The sequence below is a fragment of the Coregonus clupeaformis genome, chromosome 4 (assembly GCF_020615455.1).
Source record: "Coregonus clupeaformis isolate EN_2021a chromosome 4, ASM2061545v1, whole genome shotgun sequence".
Classification (NCBI taxonomy): Eukaryota; Metazoa; Chordata; class Actinopteri; order Salmoniformes; family Salmonidae; genus Coregonus; species Coregonus clupeaformis.
The window spans coordinates 966,936-991,239 of NC_059195.1; the positions used below are offsets into that span (position 1 = coordinate 966,936).

Here is a 24,304-nt window from a genome sequence, read left to right on the forward strand (position 1 = left end):
TATTTCAAAGATGATGGAACAAAATATGTATAGAAAACACATTTTTTTTGTTTGTATTATCTTTTACCAGATCTAATGTGTTATATTCTCCTACATTCATTTCACATTTCCGCAAACTTGAAAGTGTTTCCTTTCAAATGGTCTCAAGAATATGCATATCCTTGCTTCAGGTCCTGAGATACAGGCAGTTAGATTTGGGTATGTCATTTTAGGCGAAAATTGAAAAAAAGGGTCCGATCCTTAAGAGGTTTTAACCTCCTGACCTATGGGGTCAAAAAGAGGTCCAAACACATGTCAGTTCCTCATTGTACAAATGCATACAGTATAGTGTACATACAATGCAGTCAGAATAATGTGTGAAAGATGCCATCACCTCTACTTTAGGGTCACTCTCAGTGATGGGCTGGATCATTTCTCTCCAGATCAAATGGTTGTTCTCATCAAAGTGCATCTTGTGCATATTTCTAGAGATTTGAGCAAAATGTAACTATAATTTCAGTGCATTCCAAATGAGGTCATTTACCATTCCTTCATAATAGGTTAAAACACACTCACTTGTTGTACTTGTCAGCTATTTACACAAGGGATCTTTTGAAAGGGAAAACATGGCTGCCACTAATACACACCATACATCTGGGCTGAAAAAGTTGGAAAATATGAGAGAGTTGTGTCTACACAGCAACTTAAAAGTAATTGTTTACAGTATTTGCATTCACTAATTAACTGGTTATCAATCAAACAAGTCAAATTCAAAGAGGAAGGTGTGGAATAATGACATCAGAATAAACGGCCAGGGATAAGGATACAGACCTTCCCAGTGAGAAGCCAAACACAGCCACTCTATCACTGGCCACCTGGGGGTGGTCTCTCAGCATACTGAAGGCTGTCTGCAGTAGGGGAGACAGTGTACATTTCTCACCCAGGTTCACAACAAACTTGAGAGCACACACACTTCAGGCCTTTTGCATCTTTTTCCACAATAAAATGTACATACCTCAAAGTATGTATCCTATGGCAACTGTTGTGGAGAAGTCCGTGAGGTACTGCAGCACTAGGGAGACGTAGCTTTGGGATGCTAACAGGGAGGATCGATGCTCAAACAGCCCCCCCCCCCTCCTCCCCCAGACAGCTCCAGCACAGCAAGGAATGGTCCAGGACCTTATAGAGGAAAACACATGCAGTAGTATAGTATAGTATAGTATATATTGATGTCTATCTTTTGGACTCCAGGGGCCATACACCAGCGCTCTACGACGGTACACGATACAGCAGCCTGCTCACTGAAGTCAATGCTGATGTGGCCACTGTACACAGAGATCTGGACCAGTGTTGGAGTACGGACTTCCTTCTTCCTCAACCTGACAGGGAGAAAAGAAACAGTCAACTATGTAGGGAGAGCTAACTGAAAATAATTCAGAATTCATACTGGAGCAGTATGTCATTTGGTGTGTGTGTGTGTGTGTATGTGTGTGTGTGTATTATACCTGAGTCCTGTTCCACTGCCAGACACTGGCCTCGTCCTCCACAGTAAGCCCACATAGGAACCGCCAAAACAGATGTCCTCAGCAACTTCACACACGGTACAGGACAATAACACACACCTCAGTTGCTTTACTATAGCAATTTGTACAGTTGATAAACGAGTCAAAATATTGTATTTTTGTTATTTTTTACATCTTTGCATGAAGTATCACAAACATAGATAGTAACACCTGGCAAAACAACAAGTAGGAACACAAGCCCAAAAGCATAGTTGTTCTTACCTTTGACCATCCCTGTAACATCACTGGCATAATGGCCGAACGCCTCCCATCGTCAGAGAGGTGAAAGGAACGAAGGGTGATCTTTAAAAAATATTATCTCTGTAGTTTCTCTTCAATGAGGGCTCTACTGGGCTCTATCAGGAGCATGGGGCATGGACTCACCCCTGCCATTATGTGTGACCACCAGGAGTGCTAGACCAGTTCTATCACCATCCAGAAACAACAGCAACTGGACACAGAGAAGGAGAGGAGTTTTCCATGCAAAATGGCCACCAACCTGAACCTGTCATCTGTTGGCTGTGGAAGAGTGAGAAACCTTGAGAGACGTAGTAGACAGTATGTCAATGGAAAGTCCGTTCTAGCAGCGGAGGACTATGTCGCAAACAGGACACAGATTAGGCATTCACCTTTTTTGTAGCCATTGAAGAGCTGGAGTGTGAAGATATGGGGGATATGTTGAACGCCTGAGGCCCCGATGTTTAACATCTAGTCTGACATCCTCCCTGCAGGCTAGAGCAGCTAAAATCCTCTACTTCCAAAATAAAAACAGGTTGGGACTGAGGCAAATCCCTGCCGACATTTTGCAAATGTGAGTGAACATTCTCAAGTCATATCACTCATTTGCACATAATCATAACATGGCATTTTTCAAAAGAGGACCATAGCACTCTCCAAAAAGTATTGTTGGTGCATAAAACCTGTGAATCCAGATAAGCAAAAAAATGTGTAATGGGTCCGCAGTCAAAAAGATAAAGCTTACTGCATGAGTATAGCATACGCATTCTTTTCAGCTGAACAGCCTTCTTCAGTGTGTAGGTTGGTTCATAACATGCCCATAACCATGGTACAGTTAAACAAAAATCATGTTGATAATTATTTTATTATAACATCAATTACAGAGAAATAAGCTGAGTAAATTGATACCCCTGTCTTCATCCAAAGCAATGTTCCAGTTCAATGCAATATTTCTGCACCTCATGGGACTATTTTTTAAATGAAGCTCCTTTTGGCATCAGGACCATGCTGGGGAAAGTTTATGTGATTGTGATAAACAGCTGAGAAGATTATGACAGAAGATTTGATAAAGACCTGTAATGAATCATGACAGAGTGACTGACAAAGTATTACAAATATTTGTCTACATCTGAAGTCCAGGAACAAGGCAGAATCCGATAGATAGAACATGAACAGGATATAGTTCACATGCCTCCTTTTCCCACATCTTCCCTTCAATATGACTAGATTATATCATCATTTGATCATAACCAAAAATATTACATTATCAGAACAGTCAATTTGATAATACAATGCAACTCGATAGAAAACATCCTTTGTACTCTCTGCCAAAAAGTGACTTCTGTTACAGTATAAAAGAGTCAGTATATTACAGTATCTAAAAGATGTGTCCACATAAGTCCATAACACTAGTTGTGCTGAGGTGTCCTGGGTGGGGGCGTCAGATCTTCTTGTATGGCCCTAAACAGCTGCAGCAGGGCTTCTCCCCACAGCGCCTTCTGGTGTTGGGAGGTGGTATGATCCAGAGTCTGGGCAGTGTACACCATAGTGAGCACTGTGCGCTCAAAGTCCTCCCTGCTAAGGGCACCTCTGCGCTGGGACAGGTGAGAGGTCAAACGTCTGATCTCTGAGAGTTTCTTGGGCAGAATGTCCTCACAGATGACCTCCAGCTTTTGGACCCTCCTCAGAGACGCCAGCTCCTGGTCTGGGATCACGAAGGGCTTGTCCTCACCCTCGATCTGCAGGCCTGCCAGCAGGATCTAGAAGACATCCACAGTGGTATCAGATTCTTTAAAGGTTCTATCAGATCCACTTTTCATATATCCATCTGTCATGTCAATACCTTCATGTTCTGGGATTGTTTGATTGATTTAATCAATTGGCTGATTGAATGATTCGATCAACAGAGCGATTTCCCACATTTAACATAGTCAGGGTGAAACTCACCTCATGCACCCCCAATGGTATAACTGGAACACAAGTCAAGCTCTTACCACCAGGGGGCATACAATACATTACAAAATATGTTTGCTGCCTTATTCTTCTGTTGAATCGGACTAAACACTCAATAATTAAGACCTTCCCAGCTCTGCAGATTTTGCTGCGAAGAGACAGAATCATTAGATCATTTGTTTTGGTACTGTCCATTTGTAGCTTGTTTTTGGTCACAGTTCCAGGAATGGCTGAAGAATTGCAATATTTATCTAGAGCTAACCATGCAGATAGCACTACTGGGTGATCTGAAAAGTCATAGTCAATCGAGCTATAATATATTAAATACTTTTAGCAAAAATGTTTATTTTCAATTTACAATCTGTAGAAATAATGAGAATAGAAAGGTTCAGAACTTTCGTGAAACATCACAGCATAGTTGAAAAATATATGGCAAATATAAAAATCCAATATGTTGTTTAGAGATAGATGGGAGGTTTTAATGGAGCTGAAGGTTGGGACTAATAACAACTAATAACAATAAGATAACTAATGTAAAACATACTGTGTCCATAATACAGTTGTGGTCAAAAGTTTTGAGAATGACACAAATACTAATTTTCACAAAGTCTGCTGCCTCAGTTTTGATGATGGCAATTTGCATATACTCCAGAATGTCATGAAGAATGATCAGATGAATTGCAATTAATTGCAAAGTCCCTCTTTGCCATGAAAATGAACTTAATCCCCAAAAAAACATTTCCACTGCATTTCAGCCCTGCCACAAAAGGACCAGCTGCCATCATGTCAGTGATTCTCTCGTTAACACAGGTGAGAGTGTTGATGAGGACAGGGCTGGAGATCACTCTGTCATGCTGATTGAGTTAGAATAACAGACTGGAAGCTTTAAAAGGAGGGTGGTGCTTGAAATCATTGTTCTTCCTCTGTTAACCATGGTTACCTGCAAGGAAACACGTGCCATCATCATTACTTTGCACAAAAAGGGCTTCAGGGCATCGGGATCGGGGCACCAGCAGTGCAGAGTTTGCTCAGGAATGGCAGCAGGCAGGTGTGAGTGCATCTGCACGCACAGTGAGGCGAAGACTTTTGGAGGATGGCCTGGTGTCAAGAAGGGCAGCAAAGAAACCACTTCTCTCCAGGAAAAACATCAGGGACAGACTGATATTCTGCAAAAGGTACAGGGATTGGACTGCTGAGGACTGGGGTAAAGTCATTTTCTCTGATGAAGCCCCTTTCCGATTGTTTGGGGCATCCGGAAAAAAGCATGTCCGGAGAAGACAAGGTGAGCGCTACCATCTGTCCTGTGTCATGCCAACAGTAAAGCATCCTGAGACCATTAATGTGTGGGGTTGCTTCTCAGCCAAGGGAGTGGGCTCAATCACAATTTTGCCTAAGAACACAGCCATGAATAAAGAATGGTACCAATACATCCTCCGAGAGCAACTTCTCCCAACCATCTAAGAACAGTTTGGTGACGACCAATGCCTTTTCCAGCATGATGGAGCACCTTGCCATAAGGCAAAAGTGATAACTAAGTGGCTCGGGGAACAAAACATTGAAATTATGGGTCCATGGCCAGGAAAATCCCCAGACCTTAATCCCATTGAGAACTTGTGGTCGATCCTCAAGAGGCGGGTGGACAAACAAAAACCCACAAATTCTGACAAACTCCAAGCATTGATAATGCAAGAATGGGCTGCCATCGGTCAGGATGTGGCCCAGAAGTTAATTGACAGCATGCCAGGGCGGATTGCAGAGGTCTTGAAAAAGAAGGGTCAACACCGCAAATATTGAATCTTTGCATAAACTTAATGTAATTGTCAATAAAAGCCTTTGACACTTATGGAATGCTTGTAATTATACCATAGTAAAAATATCTCATAACACTGAAGCAGCGAACTTTGTGAAGACCAATACTTGTGTCATTTTCAAAACTTTTGACCACGACTGTATGTGTATAGGTTATAGGTTAAGAATTTTTGTGAAAGAGCACAGATATGGCATATAGAAGCAAACCGGATGGACATCATGAAAACGATCGGAGAGGTTTAGGGTAGAGGAAGTTCAGGAGTAAAAATAAACAAAATAGAACTATTGTAAAATTGACTGTGTCCATAAAATGTATATAGTATGTATAAGCTGGAAGTAGAGGCCTAAGCGTTGTTGTTCACTAGTTTGCTCCAATTAGGGGAGGGGTGGTAGGGTTAGAAGGTAATAAAGGAACATATATTTTTTTAAAGGATATGTATATATATGTATGTATATGTGCAAAGCTGTCATTAAGGCAAAGGGTGGCTATATATTTTTTGCTTACTACATGATTCCATATGTGTTATTTCATAGTTTTGATGTCTTCACTATTATTCTACATTGTAAAAATATTTAAAAATAAAGAAAAACCCTTCAATGAGTAGTTGTGTCCAAACTTTTGACTGGTGGTGTGTGTATATATATATATATATATATATATTGTGATGTCACGAGAGGCTGTGTCCTGGAGGGACGTTACATCCCCCTGAGGTGGCTGCAAACCCAGACAGCTATGGCTCCATCTGCTGGTATGGTCGGGAACTCCACCCCTCTATGGCCAATCTTCCCACGCAGCTGAAACAAATGAGGAGCTGATGAGCTGAAGGTTTGGGAAGGGGAAGAGACACACTGAGGGGAGTGTGTGGGGGTGAAGAGACACAGTCTCCAACCTGGGCTCTCTGGAGGACAAGAGTGCTGCACGTCCACTTCCATGAGGAATATAAGGATTTGGAGATACTTACCTTTGGGAAATACTCACCTTTGGATATATGCACCTGTGGAAATACGTGAGAGACATTTGGAAGGACTTTTTGCTGGGTTGGCCACTAGCTGCAACGTGGACTACAGTAAGGCTGGGGAAAAGTTATCTGAGCGAGTGAGAATTATGATTTTGGATGTGGAAGAGACATCCCTGAACTGTTAACCCTTAAAGAGCCACAAGAGAACAGAATTTTGTTATATTTTCGTTAATTTCCCAAGACCTATAATAAAATCCTTGTTTTGTTTGAACCTTGTCTCCTTGCACTACTTGAGCAATCCCGCTGAAAGCTGTGTAGCCTCTCGTGACATCACAGATGGTGGAGAATACAGGCACGCTCAAGCGTTAATAGTGCATGTCAGAGGAGGATACCGAAGGTTTGATCACCCAGTTTTCCAAGTTGGCCGTAGGCTCCCCGCCGACTGAAATGGAGGACATATTGAAAGCCCTTGTTGCTGGCCAGCAAGCCCAGATGCAAGCAAACGTGGCTCTCTTGGAGGAGCAAAGAAAGCCAACCTTCTGAAGGCAGAGGAATTGCAGTTGCAGAGACAGAGGGTTGTCCAAAATACCCGCCCAATAAAGGCAAGTGACTTTATATCTAAGATGGGAGCTACCGATGACATTGAGGCATACCTGCATGCATTTGAGGCCACGGCCACTAGGGAAGCCTGGCCCAAGCAACAGTGGGTTGGTCTGTTAGCCCCCTTTCTAACCGGGGAATCGCTGAATGCTGTCCGGGACCTGGGCCCTGACCAGGTTACTGACTATGATGCCCTGAAGTCTGAGATCCTCAGCAGATATGGACTCACAAAGTTTGGTATGGCCCAGCGCTTTCACAGCTGGACCTTCCAACCAGACCAACCTCCTCGGGCGCAGATGCATGAACTTGTCCGAATCGCAAGGAAATGGCTGGATCCGCAGAGGAATACAGCAGCGGCGGTGGTGGAGGCCGTTGTGGTGGATCGTTACCTACGCGCCCTGCCTTATGAGGCAAAACGGTTCATCAGTCAACAGGCCTTGACCACGGCTGATCTGACCGTGGAAGCTGTGGAAAAGTACCAGGCCACAGCGGAGATGCTGAATGCTTCCCGAAAAGACCCCAGGAGTGCGGCCCCACCACAAATGGGAAGAACCCGGTCCAAAGGACCCCAAGGTCTCGAACCCAGCCACGTCAGGACTTATCCCGGCTCCAGGGGGAGCCAGAAACCAGGCGGGTCCAAGAAGAGTACACCAGGAGGGGGGAAACTCGACAGTGTTACCGGTGTGGGGAGATGGGACATATCTCCTGGCAGTGTGGGAAACCAGCCGATGAACCTATGCCCACTGCGGAGTCCTCCAGCTCAGCACCCACACACCGTGTTGCCTCGCTCTTGGGAGTCGTAGATGGCGGCCCAGATCGACCCCCCACCTGCCCGGTAACTGTGAATCACCATGATGTGGAGGCCTTACTGGATTCTGGTAGCCGGGCCACCCTGGTGCGTAAGGATTTGGTGGGCCCAACGTGTCTGACCCCCGGGGAAAGTCCTCCCAGTTTCCTGTGTCCATGGGGACACCAGAGAATACCCCATTACTGAACTTACAATGACCAGCACACGGGGAACCATACACACGACGGCGGGGTGGTTGATTCCCTCCCCGTCCCTGTCCTAATTGGACGAGACTGCCCAGCCTTTTACCCACTCTGGAGAGAGTCTCAGGAGAGGATAACCCGAGTACCTCGGAAACGGAGAGGCAAGACTCATCCTGGGAAGGCTCCGGTGCAATCCTCCGAGTTACTCACTCCCGCCCGGGCTCTGATAGGGATGGCAGGTGCCCAGACCGACACAGAGACGGAGCTACAGAATCTGGACAAAGAACTGTCTGGTCTGGAAGGGGACCGCTGAGAGGTATCGTTTGTTAAAGCAACAGTTAGACATGAAGACAGAAGAGTTAGATATCCTCCAGGCTAAACTCCAACAGAGCTCCTTCCCTAAGCAACAGGAGGAGCTGGAGAGGCTGCGCAGGACCATCGAGGAGTGTGAGGAGACCCTGCGCAGTAGTAAGGAGGTCCAGAAGAAGGCAGAGGAGAAGTACAAGGTGTTGGAGAACAAGATGAAGAATGCGGAGGCAGAGAGAGAGAAGGAACTGAAAGCTGCTCAACAGAAGCTAAACTCTGCTAAAACCAAGGCTGATGCGTTCAGTAAGAAACTCAAGGAGAGACAACAGGAGGCTGAGTCCCTGGTCCTAGAGTTGGAGGAGTTGAAGAGAGAGCAGTCTGGCAAGCACCACGGCAAGGCGGACGCCCTCTCCCAGCGTGATGCCTTCTTCGCTGCCTTTACCCGACGAGGACGTCGGTCCCGAGGAGGGGGATGTGTGATGTCACGAGAGGCTGTGTCCTGGAGGGACGTTACATCCCCCTGAGGTGGCTGCAAACCCAGACAGCTATGGCTCCATCTGCTGGTATGGTCGGGAACTCCACCCCTCTATGGCCAATCTTCCCACGCAGCTGAAACAAATGAGGAGCTGATGAGCTGAAGGTTTGGGAAGGGAAGAGACACACTGAGGGGAGTGTGGGGGGGGTGAAGAGACACAGTCTCCAACCTGGGCTCTCTGGAGGACAAGAGTGCTGCACGTCCACTTCCATGAGGAATATAAGGATTTGGAGATACTTACCTTTGGGAAATACTCACCTTTGGATATATGCACCTGTGGAAATACGTGAGAGACATTTGGAAGGACTTTTTGCTGGGTTGGCCACTAGCTGCAACGTGGACTACAGTAAGGCTGGGGGAAAAGTTATCTGAGCGAGTGAGAATTATGATTTTGGATGTGGAAGAGACATCCCTGAACTGTTAACCCTTAAAGAGCCACAAGAGAACAGAATTTTGTTATATTTTCGTTAATTTCCCAAGACCTATAATAAAATCCTTGTTTTGTTTGAACCTTGTCTCCTTGCACTACTTGAGCAATCCCGCTGAAAGCTGTGTAGCCTCTCGTGACATCACAATATATATATATATTTGCAAAAAATATATATTGGGGATTGGAAGTGATGCAGACAATTACATTAATGGAAGTTACAATATATCTGCAATATTAAAGCTGACCTACCCCCTAAAAAACTAAAAAATATAAAAAATAATAATCACCCTCAAAAAATTAAGACCTTAAAAATACATTTCTGTTCCTTCCATGGATAGAGGGACGGTTTACCTTGAGTAACCTGACTCCTGTTTGTCAGTTGCTGAGTGTAGATGCGGTGTGGAAATCAAGCGCAGGAAACACGGGCGTTCGTGAACAGACTTTAGTCAACGAAAGCAGCACCAAACAGGCGAACAGCCAACCCAACCGGGAGGCAAAATACAAATTACGCACAAATAAACACAGTGCGTAAAACAACGATAGCGCACACAGTGCGGACTCTCGAACCACAACAAAACACGAGAGAAAATCCCGAGAGCAACAGCTTGACAAAAAACAATCACACATAACACCTGACCCAACACACGATAACTAAATAGGAAACAAAATCAAACACTAACAAGGGACAGGTGTACAAACAGACAAAACCAAACAAACATGAAACATCGAACGGTGGCAGCTAGTACTCCGGGACGACGACCGCGAAGCCAGCCCGAACAAGGAGGAGGAGCAGCCTCGGCCGAAACCGTGACAGTACCCCCCCTTGACGCACGGCTCCAGCCGTGCGCCGATCCCGGCCTCGGGACGACCAGGACGACGCGGAGCAGGGCGCGTAGGATGACCCCGATGGAACTCGGTCAGCAGGGACAGGTCTAATATGTCCCTCCTCGGCACCCAGCACCGCTCCTCCGGGCCGTACCCTCCCACTCCACGAGATATTGGAGACCCCCATCCGGCGTCTCGAATCAAGGATGGACCTCACAGTGTACGCCGGAGCCCCCTCGATGTCCAACGGGGGCGGAGGAATCTCCTCTATCTCATAGTCCTGGAGTGGACCAGCTACCACCGGCCTGAGGAGAGACACATGGAACGAGGGGTTAATATTCCTGTAATCAATAGGCAGTTCTAACCTGTAACACACCTCGTTCAACCTCCTCAGGACTTTGAATGGCCCCCACAAACCGCCGACCCAGCTTCCGGCAGGGCAGGCGGAGGGGCAGGTTTCTGGTCGAGAGCCAGACTCGATCTCCAGGTGCGTATACAGGCCCCTCACTGCGGTGGAGATCGGCGCTCGTCTTATGCCGACGGATGGCCCGCTGCAGATGGACGTGGGCAGCGTTCCATGTCTCCTCCGAGCGCCGCACCCACTCATCCACCGCAGGGGCCTCGATCTGGCTCTCGTGCCAAGGTGCCAGAACCGGCTGGTACCCTAACACACACTGGAAAGGGGTTAGTTGGGTGGAGGAGTGGCGGAGAGAGTTCTGCGCCATCTCGGCCCACGGAACGTATCTCGCCCACTCCTCCGGCCGGCCCTGGCAATAAGACCTCAGAAACCTACCCACATCCTGGTTGACACGTTCAACCTGCCCATTACTCTCCGGGTGGTAACCCGAGGTAAGGCTCACCGAAACCCCCAACCGTTCCATAAAGGCTCTCCACACTCTGGAGGTGAACTGGGGGCCTCGATCAGACACTATATCCTCGGGTACCCCGTAATGCCGGAAGACATGGGTAAACAGAGCCTCAGCGGTCTGTAGGGCAGTAGGGAGACCCGGCATGGGAAGGAGACGACAGGCCTTCGAGAACTGATCCACAACGACCAGGATGGTAGTATTCCCCTGTGAGGGGGAAGGTCTGTAACAAAGTCCACCGAGAGGTGGGACCAGGGTCGTTGTGGAACGGGCAGGGGTTGTAGCTTACCCCTGGGCAAATGTCTGGGCGCCTTACACTGTGCACACACCGAACAGGAGGAGACATAAACCCTCACATCCCTGGCTAACGTTGGCCACCAGTACTTAGTGCTAAGGCAGTGAACTGTCCGGCCGATACCTGGATGTCCAGAGGAGGGGGACGTATGAGCCCAATAAATGAGGCGATCGCGTACCTCGAGCGGAACGTACGTCCGACCCACTGGACACTGTGGAGGACTTGGGTCGGTGCGTAACGCCCGCTCGATCTCTGCATCGACCTCCCATACCACCGGTGCCACCAAACAAGACTTTGGTAGTATGGGAGTGGGCTCAACGGACCTCTCCTCTGTGTCATACCGCCGAGACAGGGCATCTGCCTTCCCGTTCTGGGACCCAGGGATGTAAGTGATTTTAAACACAAACCGGGCTAGAAACATAGTCCAGCGGGCCTGGCGAGGATTCAGTCTCCTAGCTGCCCGGATGTACTCCAGGTTACGGTGGTCCGTCAAAATGAGGAAAGGGTGTTGAGCCCCCTCAAGCCAATGCCTCCACACCTTTAGGGCCTGTACTACGGCTAACAGCTCCCTGTCCCCTACGTCATAATTCCGCTCCGCCGGACTGAGCTTCTTAGAATAAAAAGCACAGGGGCGGAGCTTAGGTGGTGTGCCAGACCGTTGTGAGAGGACGGCCCCAATACCGGCCTCGGGACGCGTCTACCTCTACCTGGAATGGTAACGCGGGATCCGGATGCGCCAACACCGGCGCCGAGGTAAACAGGTCCTTCAGTCTCCCAAAAGCCCTGTCCGCCTCAGCTGACCACCGCAAGCGCACCGGACCCCCCTTCAACAGAGACGTTATGGGAGCTGCCACCTGTCCAAAACCCCGGATAAACCTCCGGTAATAATCGCAAAACCCAAGAACTGTTGCACCTCTTTCACAGTGGTTGGGGTTTGCCAATCTACGCACAGCTGACACCCGGTCAACCTCCATCTTCACCCCTGACGCAGACAACTGATAACCCAAAAAAGGAGACCGACTTCTGAAAGAACAGACATTTCTCTGCCTTGACATATAGGTCATGCTCAACAGTCTCCTCAACACTCGGCGCACCAGGGCTACATGCTCAGCTCGGGTAGAACTGTACACCAGAATATCGTCTATGTACACGACTACTCCCTGCCCCTGCATGTCCCGGAAAATCTCATCTACAAAGGATTGGAAGACTGAGGGAGCATTCATTAACCCATATGGCATGACGAGATACTCGTAATGACCGGAGGTCGTGCTAAATGCTGTCTTCCATTCATCGCCCTCTCTAATGCGCACCAAGTTATATGCGCTCCTGAGATCCAATTTTGTGAAGAACTGAGCACCGTGTAATGACTCCGTCATAGTCGCAATCAGAGGAAGTGGATAACTGTACTTCACCGTAATCTGATTGAGACCGCGGTAATCAATACACAGGCGCAAACCTCCATCTTTTTTCTTCACAAAAAAGAAGCTCGAGGAAGCGGGTGAAGTGGAGGCCCGTATGTATCCCTGTCTCAGAGACTCGGCGATGTAAGTTTCCATCGCCTTCCTCTCCTCTTGAGACAAGGGATACACATGGCTCCGCGGGAGTGCTGCTCCTAACTGGAGATCTATCGCACAATCCCCCTGTCTATGAGGCGGCAGCTGCGCCGCCCTTGTCTTACTAAACACCAGTGTCAAATCCTCATACTCGGGGGAATATGCAGTGCGGGCATTTGATTTGGACTCTCCACCGAGGTCGCCCCTATGGAAACACCCAGACATAGCCCCTCACACTGAACAGACCACCCTTTAAGAGCTTTCTCTACATCGAAATAGTAGGATCATGGGTAATCAACCAGGGAAGTCCCAGCACCACCGGATACGCAGGAGAGTCAATCAGATAGAGCTGAATCGTCTCCTCATGACCCCCTGCGTCTTCATCCTAAGGGGCGCTGTGACCTCCCTAATTAACCCAGATCCTAACGGACGGCTATCTAGGGCATGTACAGGGAAAGGCTTATCAACGGGAAGGAGAGGAATCCCTAACTCTACACAGAACTGGCGATCTACAAAATTCCCAGCTGCGCCTGAATCTACTAGCGCCTTATGCTGGGAACGAGGTGCAACCTGTGGGAAACAAACAGGCAAGGTTATGTGAATGACAGAAAGCTCTGGGTAAGTAGGGCGCCTACTCACCTGGGAGGACTCCCCAATGCGTGGCCTGCCTTCACCTCCACCGGGGGACCTTCCCCAACACCTAGCTGCGGTGTGCCCTCCACGGCCACAGTTGGTGCAGGGAATGGCCCCCCTCGGGTTCCTACTCCTCCGTTCTCTAGCGCCAGCACCTCCGAGCTCCATAGGGCTCGGCTCGGAGGTGCCGGAAGGTGGAATGGGCAACCCCCACCCGGGACGTCCACGGGTGGCGAGCAGGGTGTCCAGCCGAATGGCCATGTCGACCAGTTGGTCAAATGACAACGTGGTATCCCTGCACGCCAACTCTCTCTGGACGTCCTCCCGGAGGCTGCAGCGGAAGTGGTCTATGAGGGCCCGCTCATTCCACCCTGCATCTGCCGCTAGAGTCCGGAACTCCAAAGCAAAATCCTGTGCGCTCCTCATCCCCTGTCGGAGGTAGAACAGACGCTCCCCGCCGCCTTCCCTTCTGGTGGATGGTCAAACACGGCACGGAAGCGGCGGGAGAACTCCGCATAGGTAATAGTAGCGGCGTCTATTCTCCTCCATTCGGCGTTGGCCCACTCCAACGCCTTGCCGGTGAGACAGGAGATGAGGGCGGAGACGCTCTCGTGTCCCGAGGGCGCCGGGTGTACGGTGGCGAGGTAGAGCTCCACTTGCAGCAGGAACCCTTGACACCCGGCAGCGGAGCCGTCATACGCCCTCGGGAGCGAGAGCCGAATCCCGCTGGGTTCCCGGAAGGGGGACAGGAGGACTGACCGATGGGGATGGTCCGGTAGGTGGGGGCGTGGGTACCCCGCTGCTTTCCCATCGGTGGAGAGTGTTCATCACCCGATCCAGGGCGTGACCGATCTGGTTGATCCTGTCCTCCTGCCCACGAAGACGGTCCTCCATGATGTCCGTTGGCGCGGTTGCTCCTGCTGATTCCATGGGTTGATGTGTGATTCTGTCAGTTGCTGAGTGTAGATGCGGTGTGGAAATCAAGCGCAGGAAACACGGGCGTTCGTAACAGACTTTAGTCAACGAAAGCAGCACCAAACAGGCGAACAGCCAACCCAACCGGGAGGCAAAATACAAATTACGCACAAATAAACACAGTGCGTAAAACAACGATAGCGCACACAGTGCGGACTCTCGAACCACAACAAAACACGAGAGAAAATCCAGAGAGCAATAGCTTGACAAAAAACAATCACACATAACACCTGACCCAACACACGATAACTAAATAGGAAACAAAATCAAACACTAACAAGGGACAGGTGTACAAACAGACAAAACCAAACAAACATGAAACATCGAACGGTGGCAGCTAGTACTCCGGGGACGACGACCGCCGAAGCCTGCCCGAACAAGGAGGAGGAGCAGCCTCGGCCGAAACCGTGACACTGTTGCCAAAGTTAAAGTTTATGAATTTCAGAAACTCTGGAGTTTGAACCCATGAGGACCAGTGGCTTCCCCAAAAAGATATCCAAGAAAAAAGGTTTTCAAATAAATTATCTTTCGTCTATCAGTGTTTCATAATTTTCCTTCAATTTGCAAGAGGCTAAATGTATCTCAATGGAGAAAGCATTAGAGTAAGTGAAACAGCGCTCCTCTGTCTGTATGTGTAGGCCATCTATCTGATGATGTCTGGTCAAAAAGAGTATGGAATTAGGCCTCCCTTGATAAAAATAAATAAAAATAAAATAGCCAATCAGTGTTGAGCTAAACTGAGTGAGCTCAATTGTGAATGGTCCTGGCGCACCAAAAGAAAAGTGTCAAGGGAAGCCAGTTTGGATTTGGCTTCACTCCAATCACATCACATCGAAAGCCAAACGTCATTGACAGAAACATCTTGAATTGTTGCATCTTGTTGTCCTCCGGTGGCTAGCTAGCTAGCTAAAATTGGCCCTTTCCTAAATTAGCCATGGATGGAGATAGGGATTTGGACTTGTGGTTGACTTGAGCTTTCAGGTATGTTTCACTTGTTATGCCTAAGATATTTTATTTATAAGCAATGCCGAATGTGGCATTGATTTTGATGCAACATGTTTTGCTGCTACCCCACAAGATTCACAAACCTTGAATAACATATAACCTCTGTGTCCATGTTTTCCACTCAAACAGCAGAGTGGTGGATGGTTGAGCAGTATATGTCCAGACATATTGTTTGCTCCTTGGGCTCCAACATACCAGCTGTAATATGTATGGATGAATCTGTGTTGTGCCCACAGTGGATATGGTCTGGCTCAACAACGAGAAGAAGCAGGGGCCTCTGGGATATGGAGTTCAATATCAGTACATTATTAAGTATTAAAGACAAAACTATCTGACAGGAGGGTCTCTGGATGATCCATTGTGGGTCGGAGAGAAGAGACAGACTGTAACAGACAGAGCCTGGAATAAAACTTTAAGTTTGTGGAAGATTTGACTTTATCTGACAATCTTCTTGTTTCCATGTAACATTCACAATGGATTAAATTCCCTTTAAGCTCATTAAGGTAATTTAAGCAGAGCTGGCTATTTTCGACTCACCTCAAACAGCAGGTTAACATCTTCCACAGAGTTATGGAAGGTGGGGTTGACCAATGAGTGTGCGCCACGCTTCACTCTAAAAGCTGATGGGTAAAGGGCTGAAGAGAGAGGAAAGAAAAAGTGAGAAGAGAGATAGCATTTTGAGTAATTGAAGGACTCATTAAACCAACGGCAACCAAAAGGAGGCCCGAAATACAATAGATCCTGAATTTCTCGTTGAGTGGGTGAATGTGGATGCCATTGTTGAGACCAGGAGGTCAGTCAAACTCAACACATGTTGCAGGATTTACATAGTGCCATAGGTCTACAGTATAGCATACAATATATTCAAATACATTCACACAGTGGCTATAGGTCAGGTAAAATCCTACACTTACTGCATACTGCAAACATGTCTAAGGTAGGTTAAACTATCTAGTCCCAGGTTTGTGTGGGAGACAACTGGGGTGTAAACTGCAGCAGATGTCCCTATGTGAAACCGGGTGAAAACCCTTAAACCTCTGACACCGGTAATTGCTGGTATGTCCCACGTTATAGATGCCCCCTCCTTTCAAAGACCCATGTGTGTCTATAGGGTATAGGCTATAGGGTAGGGTGGTCAGATTTCAAAGTGTCAGGGCATATGTGCCGCAGCAGGCCTGAGAGTTCAGGAGCTGTGGTCTGCTCCTCATAAAACTCTCTCACCCTTCAGAACTGCAAACTAAGGCAGCTCTGTCTTTTATAAGGGGAGCTAACCAGGAGCAGAAGCAGAGAAACACCTGGGCACAAGCTTACCAACTGGGTTCGAACCTTGGTCTCTTGCATACCACAAGACTGCTGAGCTAAAGGCAGCTCCTGAGCTAAATGCAGCTCCTGAGCTAAATGCAGCTAAGGCAGGTATTCTGATCTCAGATAAGATCATTCACTGAACCACCTCCTTCACACCTATCATTTTACCTGTAGGGGAGATGTGGTAGTTCTTAGGTCTACAAATGACATTAAGTGAGATAATAGGACTTTGAGTGGCTTCTTTTGACAGGGTTTTCTCTTTATTACTCAGAGCGGCTTCTTAACAGTGAGGGGATGATTTGAGGCAGGAGTCACAGTACTGACATGAGAATATCCTTTACCAGTTTGAGAGACAGCTACAGTACATAGTGGAAATACTTGTGGTTTCCATGTGGTTGATGCCATTCCATTGACTCCATTCCAGCCATTATTGTGAGCCGTCCTCCCCTCAGCAGCCTCCACTGCTAGAGATGACCCAGCCCAACCCAAGGAAAGTTTGGTGCAAGCAGCATCTCTCCCTCAATACCTTATTTGCTTTCTTTTCCATTACAGCCCTGAATACCTGGCAGGGACTCCGACTGTGTGTTGAAAGTACAGGGCCATGTGCTTTTGGGTTGAAGGGTCAGGTACAGACAGACAAGGTCCAAATAAGTAGCTTGATTGGAAGTCGGAGCATGTTTGAAGTGGACACAAACAAACCATCGATCATGCAGTGCTTCAGTCTGTCTGAGGAATGCCTGGGCCCTTGACAGAACAGAAAGGTCATGGTAGGAACACAGCGTGACTAGGGGGTAAATCACGTTTTCCTCTCAACAGCTCAGAGTTCAATGATGTTGTGACTGAGCTTTATGAAATGCAACATGCAGGGCTACTGTTCGTCCATACTTTACACCATCAGGTACTCATTCTCTCATACATACAACATCTGACAGAGAGAGTGACATTCTTTCTGAGCTTGGTTAGATTCCCTACTACTGTACAGTCGTGGTCAAAAGTTTTGAGAATGACACAAGTATTGGTCTTCACAAAGTTCGCTGCTTCAGTGTTATGATATATTTTTGTCAGATGTTACTATGGTATACTGAAGTATAATTACAAGCATTCCATAAGTGTCAAAGGCTTTTATTGACAATTACATTAAGTTTATGCAAAGAGTCAATATTTGCAGTGTTAACCCTTCTTTTTCAAGACCTCTGCAATCCGCCCTGGCATGCTGTCAATTAACTTCTGGGCCACATCCTGACTGATGGCAGCCCATTCTTGCATAATCAATGGTTGGAGTTTGTCAGAATTTGTGGGTTTTTGTTTGTCCACCCGCCTCTTGAGGATCGACCACAAGTTCTCAATGGGATTAAGGTCTGGGGAGTATCCTGGCCATGGACCCATCATTTCAATGTTTTGTTCCCCGAGCCACTTAGTTATCACTTTTGCCTTATGGCAAGGTGCTCCATCATGCTGGAAAAGGCATTGGTCGTCACCAAACTGTTCTTAGATGGTTGGGAGAAGTTGCTCTCAGAGGATGCGTTGGTACCATTCTTTATTCATGGCTGTGTTCTTAGGCAAAATTGTGAGCCCACTCCCTTGGCTGAGAAGCAACCCCACACATGAATGGTCTCAGGATGCTTTACTGTTGGCATGACACAGGACTGATGGTAGCGCTCACCTTGTCTTCTCCGGACAAGCTTTTTTCCGGATGCCCCATACAATCGGAAAGGGGATTCATCAGAGAAAATGACTTTACCCCAGTCCTCAGCAGTCTAATCCCTGTACCTTTTGCAGAATATCAGTCTGTCCCTGATGTTTTTCCTGGAGATAAGTGGCTTCTTTGCAGCCCTTCTTGACACCAGGCCATCCTCCAAATGTCTTCACCTCACTGTGCGTGCAGATGCACTCGCACCTGCCTGCTGCCATTCCTGAGCAAGCTCTGCACTGGTGGTGCCCCGATCCCGCAGCTGAATCAACTTTAGGAGACGTCCTGGCGCTTGCTGGACTTTCTTGGGCGCACTGGCGCCTTCTTCACAACAAAATTAGTATTTGTGTCATTCTCAAAACTTTTGACCTCGACTGTAGAATGTGCTCTTGTTACTAATCCAAGCCAGATATCCAATCACTGCTGTTTGAGCCAAGAGAAATATAGGCTCACAGAGCTTAACGAGGATCATAGTTTAAACATTGGCCCTCTCTCTCTATGGAAACTGATCAGGAATCAACTCCTGGTCAACTGACACCCAGCACAATTCCACTGTTCTCCGACTGTACTCCTTATGGAATCCGATCCAAGATCAGCTCTTGCCACTCCCAGTCCCCCTCCACTGTACTCCTACCGTCCGGCCACCAAGGCCTCACACTCTCGATGGGACAACACTGGCCACATTCTCCCCATTCAGAAACAGGGTTAAAGCAGCAGTATTGGAATGCATAAGCATACAGAACACACCCATAGGGACAATAACAACTTTTATTGGCACAGAGCCAGTGTGAACAGTGGGGTTATGAGGTCTATGAGGTTCATTTGTATGCTTCATTTTCCATGAATCGTTTGATGTTAAGGCGATGCTGTACCTCTGTGGAGATGTTAGCTCCAAAATGGCTGCTCCAACCAGCCATACATTTTTATGGGTTTCACCACTAGTTGCACAGGCGCCATACATACAGCAGCTGTGAGGAATGCCAGACATTGATGTCATAGTTTTCACCCAGATTTGGGCTGATATGTGCTACTGTGCATCCAAGTCTGATACTGATCAGTATGTACTGGAAAGCCGAAGCCCCAATGTTGACTTTTATCCAGCAGCACATCCTTTCCTAATGCCTTCCAGTGTGAATCTGTAAGTGGAGGAAGGTGGAGCTGGAATTCCACACACAGATGATGAGTTGAGTCCACTGTGTTGAGCTCGAGGCAGAAGTGAAGAACAGGAGGGAACCATCTATTCACCTCAGCAGAACAACAGCAACACAAAGAAACATCTATGTGCAATGCTCATGTGATGTGTAACCTTGCCTGAGACCTGAAGACTCATGTAATGCCTAGGCTTTAGCTCAGCGGGTTAACACAGTCATCTGATATACAGTAGACTCGGTTTCTAAATTTAGCTGGTCACATATGGAATAAGTGGTTGCTGGTTTAATGTGGATGATCCACTTCTGAAAGCAGATCTCAGTATTCAAAGCTCTGAGCTAGAAGAAACCAATCATCGTTCATGATTCTCGGCCCACTGTAGCGCTAGAATAAATAATCAGTGTTTGCTAGGACACTGTCCCCTGTGTCCTCACAAATAAGCAGGGAACTTGTAATCTCCCTCTAAGCACTTGCAATGAGCCAGGGGAAAACACAAAGCCAATAATTACAAGCAGTGCTGAATGGTCTTGGCTAGAATTGTGTCGTGATTAGAGAAAAGCAGCCAAAACAGAGGTCACATTACCTCAGGTTTACAGTAATGGTTATTTGGCTTAAAGTTGGAGCCAAAACCAAAGTCAGGAACATTTCCCATACTACAACTGATGAATTATGTTTCCTTAACCAGTTTACATTTTTGTATTGTGATCTCTTAACTGATATTTTCCACAAAATACACACTCTGGAGCAAGCTAAATATATGTCCTAATCAGAACTTTCCCAGTGAAACCGAAGACCTAAGAGCTCCAAATATGGGACAAGATATGTCTCAATATTGAAGGGATAACAATACATCAAGTCAGATATGCAGATGTTTTGCCAAGCTGCTGCAGTCAAAACAGCTGGGGAAGAATTTGGCAGCAGTCAGAGGGACACAGGGGCCAGAGACAGTCACATTGGCTACACTTACAGTTTGTCCCCAATTCTAAATCACTGTCTGTTTGTCCCCTCTATCAAATCCTAAATATTCAGATGTGGTCTTTAGGGGTGACCTGAAGTTCAATAGTCATACAGTAGATAGGCTTAGTACTCGTATGAGATGGATGTAATAATATTTTCCTAATGGATACTGAGACACATGATTGACAAACCAGTTTCCCCTCTGGGATAAATAAAGTTTGTATTATTTTATCTTACCATGTCAGTATCCATTACTGGATCTCATCCGCCAGCAAAGACCTGAGCTAAGTTGCGTTTCCTGAAGCAGGTTCAACATCATGTGACTGATTCAGTGATTTAAATCCACCCTCCTACATTCCTTAATTCGGAGGGATCTATTTTCGGCAGTCGACATTTCCAAGGAACTAAATGTTGACGTGTGTGGGAGGGAGGGACAATGTATGAATGTGGATCCAAATGTTTGGATTCAATAACAACAAGGCACTTGAAGTTGTTTTTCACTGGGAACCTTGTTGAAAGATATTCAGAACATAGCATTCTTCTCCTTCATATCAACACAATCACATACATACAGGAGCCCAACACCCACAGCCTTGCCAAAGCAAACAAAACATTTGTATTTTCTTCAAAAAACATAAAATCTTATAAAAGTCTGCAAACACATCAGATAAAAGTCTGCAAAAATCTGCATGCATAAAACAATAGAGCCTACTTAAATACACCTAAATAATCTATTTGGCAGCAAAATGTTCAGTTATAATAGCACACACCAATACAAAATACATAACCATATGGTTTTGTTTTTTCCTTTGATTCATTAAGATTAGATTTTAAAAAATCCATAATGCAGTTCATTTCTTCCTATTGATACTAGTTCTGAGAACGTCTACACAACAGCCATTAACTTTCTATGAAAGCATCTATGTTGACCCCTCAAACTGACCTGAAGTCAGTCTAAGCTCTGTGAGGTGCTCAGGTGTCCTACCTTTCCTCCAGTGTTGAGCAGCAGCCAGGTACAGCTGGCAGTAGAACACAGTGATGAGTAGACGCCACCGATGCATCATGATGACCCTCGGCCCAGCACACATACACTGACTACCGTCCTGCCCTGATGTCTCTCTTGCTCTCTCCCTCGGGCCCAGTAGACATCCACTGACACTGCCCTGTCGTCTGTCTGTCTCCCTGGGCTTTGAATGTGAGTCAGTCACTAGCCAATCACAGCAGCCAGCCAGGCCCCAGCTGGAGAGAGCTGAATACAAACAACCATCAGGAGAACGAGGTAAGAATGCTGACTGGAGCACTGCTAAACCACTTCACATGCAACTGCTTCATTCACTCACTCACTCTCTCTCACTCTCTCACTCTCCTCTTTTTCTCTTCTTCTACCTCTCTTTTTCTCTCACTCTAGTCTCTCTCTCTCTCCCCCTTCTCTCTCCCCCTCTGTCTGTGACTGAGTGCTGAGTTCTCTCTGGCCAGGCTGTCATCTGGAAGTCATCAGGACCCAGGGAATGCCTGCTCTGTTAGTGGCTGGACTGCTGCTCACTAAGCTACTGACTGAGGTAGAAATGACACCAGACTGACTGCAGCAGTAACAACCTGTAAAACCTGTCCGATATCATCATCATCATGGTCACCGTCGTTTCCAATATGGTTTCCTTCATCATTAGCATAATGGTCATCATCGTCATATTGTAACCTCGTCCCCAGGCTTATTGCTACCTCACACAGAGACAACGATGGTGGCTGAGACTATCACTATTGTGAGGAATACCACATCACCATCATCATCATCATCATCATACTCTGTCTCAGAATCCACTTGCATTCCTCATATTGACTACACAGTAAGTGTCTAACGGCTTCAGCACAGACAAGAGTAAAACACCAATAGCTGCCCACTTCAAATACATCCACTCCACATACAATAGGTTATAGTACAGTTTAGCATTTCAGAATTCTCTTTGTCTCTCCATTGTCCTCTCAACAGTTTCTGTTCTCTTTGTAGTCACATAATGTCCGTTACAATAACATTCAGAGCTCTTGCTACCCAGGGCCAAGGAGCATAGTGGTTTGCTCAGGAATCCAGGGGCTTTGCTTTGGTTGGCCTGGCCTCTGACATGAAGGAAAAGAACAGGAAAAAACAAGATATTTCAGAAATGAATCTGCTATTATTAAACAGAATTACACCATTCTACCTTAGCTTACTGACTGTGGATGACAAATGTTTTTGCAGTATGCATTTCAGAGCTCAACCAATATCTGCTATATGAGTACTCTACTGCTGAGAACTAATGGTCTATGCATAAATTATAATTTGGGTTAAATGTTTTGTTTTACAATTACGGCTTCTATCTTGTCAGCTCATGATCATAAAAAATGTGACTGATGACATATAAAATCAAAATGAAAAGCTGAATTGCCAGCGGTATTAATGATCCACATCACATCACTATTACCACCACCATGATTAGGTAACTTCAAACATTTCACTGATATACCAGGCAATGCTGGATGGCATGATTAATTCAGCGCCCTCTGACTTTCAAGTTATTTGCTTTACGAACACCATATGTTGATTTGAAATGTTCTCCTCTAAAACCAGATGGGCACCTGAGGTATTCTGCCCTTCCGTGTCTCACTGAAGGAACACAAAGTATATTCAAATAAAGGATGATGAGAGAAAGTGATGATATTCCCAGTGGACAAACTTTAACACCTGTCTTTCAGTACATTACACAGTCAACTCATAAGGTAATAACAGATGGTGTTCTGAGTCTGAGAGAACAATGTCCAGAAGGTAAAGAAAACATCCTCCCCACAGTGTGTCTCTCATCTCCTTGCTGGAAGGTGCATGGTAGAGGGGAACTCTAGTCTTTTTGTTGACCTACCCAGAACCTTTACTCTTAGAAGAAAGACAGTAGTAAATCAGCCTGTTGAAATGGATGAGGAGGTGACACCGTGACACAGGACCATGTACACAGCCAGGATTTACTCAGAGTAAGGTCAAATGGTCGAATAAAGCATATGCCAGTGGTCACATGGTCAAGTAAAGCATATCCCAGTGGTCACATGGTCAAGTAAAGCATATCCCAGTGGTCACATGGTCAAGTAATGCATATCCCAGTGGTCACATGGTCAACTAAAGCATATCCCTAACTGTAGGCAAAACAATTAAATTAGTTCCAGAAGTTCCTGGATACCTGACCAGGAAAAACTACTGGCCCTAATTATTTCTACTGACGTGTAGTTCTCCATTTACCAGCAGGGGGCAGGCTAAGAACACATTATGCATGTTAATTTTTTTTCCTTCACTCCAGCACCCTGTCAGACTGATGCCGTTTTCAAACTATTTTGGTGATGCTGCATGAATTTGAGAATGAATTCTATTAAGATAAGTGCTCACGATATGAATGCACTTGAGAGAGATGTAAGGGTTGTTTGGGTTCAGGTCCAGGTGGGGACCCTTGAGAAATCGCTCAAGCGCTTAATTGCCCAAGTCGTGCTATAAAGAAAGCTCTGTAATACATAAAATATGCAAATGAATAGGAGTCCATTATAAGTCTGTAAAAGCCTCAATAGTCAAATAATTTTTTGACAAGAGAAGTGCAGCTGCAGTCCCTACATGAGAACTACAAAATAAAAGCATATTTGTTTATACACTCCAGACTTTAAATGTCACATGACTGTAATT

At 46.5% G+C, this 24,304-nt stretch overlaps 1 protein-coding gene and 1 pseudogene across 1 annotated transcript; both read right to left on the reverse strand.

Annotated features, from left to right (window-relative positions):
- Window positions 1-379: 379 nt before the first annotated feature.
- LOC121547934 lies at window positions 380-1,773 on the reverse strand (annotated as a pseudogene).
- An 851-nt stretch (window positions 1,774-2,624) lies between these two features.
- On the reverse strand, window positions 2,625-22,106 carry LOC121555333 (protein FAM180A-like). Its single transcript, XM_041869164.2, has 3 exons — window positions 21,599-22,106; window positions 16,050-16,147; window positions 2,625-3,538 (listed from the first exon to the last, which is right to left on the reverse strand). The coding sequence occupies exons 1-3, from the start codon at window positions 21,699-21,701 to the stop codon at window positions 3,188-3,190; spliced, it is 552 nt and encodes a 183-aa protein (XP_041725098.2). The 5' UTR covers window positions 21,702-22,106; the 3' UTR covers window positions 2,625-3,187.
- Between the last annotated feature and the right edge of the window lie 2,198 nt (window positions 22,107-24,304).